The sequence below is a fragment of the Aspergillus nomiae genome (assembly GCF_001204775.2).
Source record: "Aspergillus nomiae NRRL 13137 chromosome Unknown contig00576, whole genome shotgun sequence".
NCBI lineage: Eukaryota > Fungi > Ascomycota > Eurotiomycetes > Eurotiales > Aspergillaceae > Aspergillus > Aspergillus nomiae.
Window position 1 is genome coordinate 14,354 of NW_015378631.1, and position 2,042 is coordinate 16,395.

At 50.0% G+C, this 2,042-nt stretch overlaps 1 protein-coding gene across 1 annotated transcript; it reads right to left on the reverse strand.

The window, feature by feature from the left end:
* ANOM_011004 (cytochrome P450) lies at positions 1 to 1,813 on the reverse strand (the record flags this gene model as incomplete). The annotated part of the gene is made up of 6 exons (XM_015556260.1): positions 1 to 321; positions 390 to 765; positions 818 to 1,373; positions 1,424 to 1,493; positions 1,557 to 1,652; positions 1,721 to 1,813. The coding sequence occupies 6 exons, from the start codon at positions 1,811 to 1,813 to the stop codon at positions 1 to 3; spliced, it is 1,512 nt and encodes a 503-aa protein (XP_015401511.1).
* Between the last annotated feature and the right edge of the window lie 229 nt (positions 1,814 to 2,042).

Consider the following 2,042-nt stretch of genomic DNA (forward strand, 5'->3'; position numbering starts at 1 on the left):
TTAGGCTTGCCGTCGTTGAAGTTTCACCTTCAGATCCGGCACTTCCCAGAAAGCATAACAGCGACTCTCCCGCTGCCAGTCCTTGACGGTTCCCACGTACTCAGCTTCAAAATCCAGAAAGAAACCCGCTAGGGTGATTTGCATCATCTGCTTAGCGAAGTACTTTGCGATACAGGCCCGACTACCGACGAGGAACGGCTGGACGGCCTCCTTTTTGTCCGTCGATCCGGGATCTGTCCATCGCTCGGGGATGAACTCGTAGGGTTCGTTGAAATACTCGGGATTGTGATGCAGCGCGAACAGTGATGTGCAGACCTCCGTCTGTGATAAAATTAAATCCCCACCGTTAGTCGGGTCCACACCGTACAACGATCTGTCAGGAAACTTACCCCGGCCGGGATGTAGACCCCGTCCACATAGGCCCCAGGTGAAACCCGCGGACCCCCTAGGGGCACAGGCGGATAGAGTCTCAAAGCCTCTGTGATGACGGCGTTGAGGTACGGTAGCTGTTGGACAACATCACCTGAAATGTCTTCTGCTGTATAGAAGACACCCTGTAGTTCACGGACCAACTTGGCGTGGGCTTCGGGGTGGGTCAGAACGAAGAAAATAACGGCACACAATGCGTTCTGTGTAGTGTGAAATCCTGCCAACATGATGGCGGAGAAATTTTCAGCAATCTCAGACTCGCGCAAGCCGCTGGTCTCCGCTCTCTCCATTACTTCGACCATTATGTCGCGGCGGGTGTGTGATGCTTTCAATTGTCTATCATCGTGTAAGGCATACAGAGGCAGGTGATAGTGTGGGGAAGACTTACTCATGGATCAATCGCATGCGGGCCTCCTCGCTGCGAAGACGAATGCCTTTGCGTAGAAAGCGGCGCAGGAGCCATTTCATTACCGTTGGGACGCCTGATCCATCAAATTGATCTCTGATGGTGGCCCAGTAAAAGATGCGAGGCAACTGTGCAGTCCAAAAATACGGCTTCCCTCGCTTTAAGCAGCCGAGGGGCTTTCCAAGTAGGACTTCCGAAACCGTATCGACAGAATGGCAGTAGAGGAGCTCATTGAGAGAAAGAGTAGTAGTATTCTCCAATTTGGAGTTAATCACGTCGTGAAGTCGCAGGGTACATTCACGAACCACTCCAGCATGTGCTTCCATACTTCCTGGTGTCATTGAAGGGCCAAAGAGTTTACGGACAGACGAATGATAGAGTGGATCAGAGGCCGTGAAGATATTGCGCCGTGAGATACTCTTGTAGAAGCCAGTTTTAAGAAAGGCAGAGCCCTTGCCAGTACCGGAACCGTAGATACTGCGCAAAGCTTTGATCGTGTTTGTCGTCGCTTGGCCGGGGGCAAATCGAACTATTTTACCTGTACAGCAATCAGCATCAAGTGGAAGCCCACACATCCATTTCGCTTACCGTAAGACTCATGCAGTGCATGGAACTGATGTGCACTCCGCCCCGATATAAAAGCGAATTTGGTTGCGATCTGTATAGATAAACATTAAACACTTCAGATTCCTTCATTTGCTATAGGGAAAAGGTCACATACACCGCAACAGAAGATATCAAGGAACGATCCGGGAACACCTTTGATGGTGGGCCCCTTTGGTTGGACCTGTACAAAGAGAATGATGAAGAAAATGAACTGCACCGGTCAGTCACACTGTAGAGCCTTTATCACAGTTGTCGCGAAACTCATGGACCTCAACATACAAGCACGACCGCCAGGGCCGGGTAGGATATCATCGCTGGGGAGTAGCCCACGGGCATTTGCCCGGAAGGCAGATACAAAGCAACAAGCACCATTGCGAGGTCTCTAGTCAATGAATGAAACAGTAGGGTACTTGAAATGCAGACTCTCCTACGAGCCTTTGTGCGAACGAGAGACTTGGTCAGAAGACTTGATCAGAAGACTTGGCGAAGACGTGATATAGCGCTCCTTATCTATTCCAGGGCGATATACAGATCCGTAGTATCTAGCACCAGCTAATTAGACGTATAATCCATATTACCCCGTTCTTCTTTTTTTTTTTTT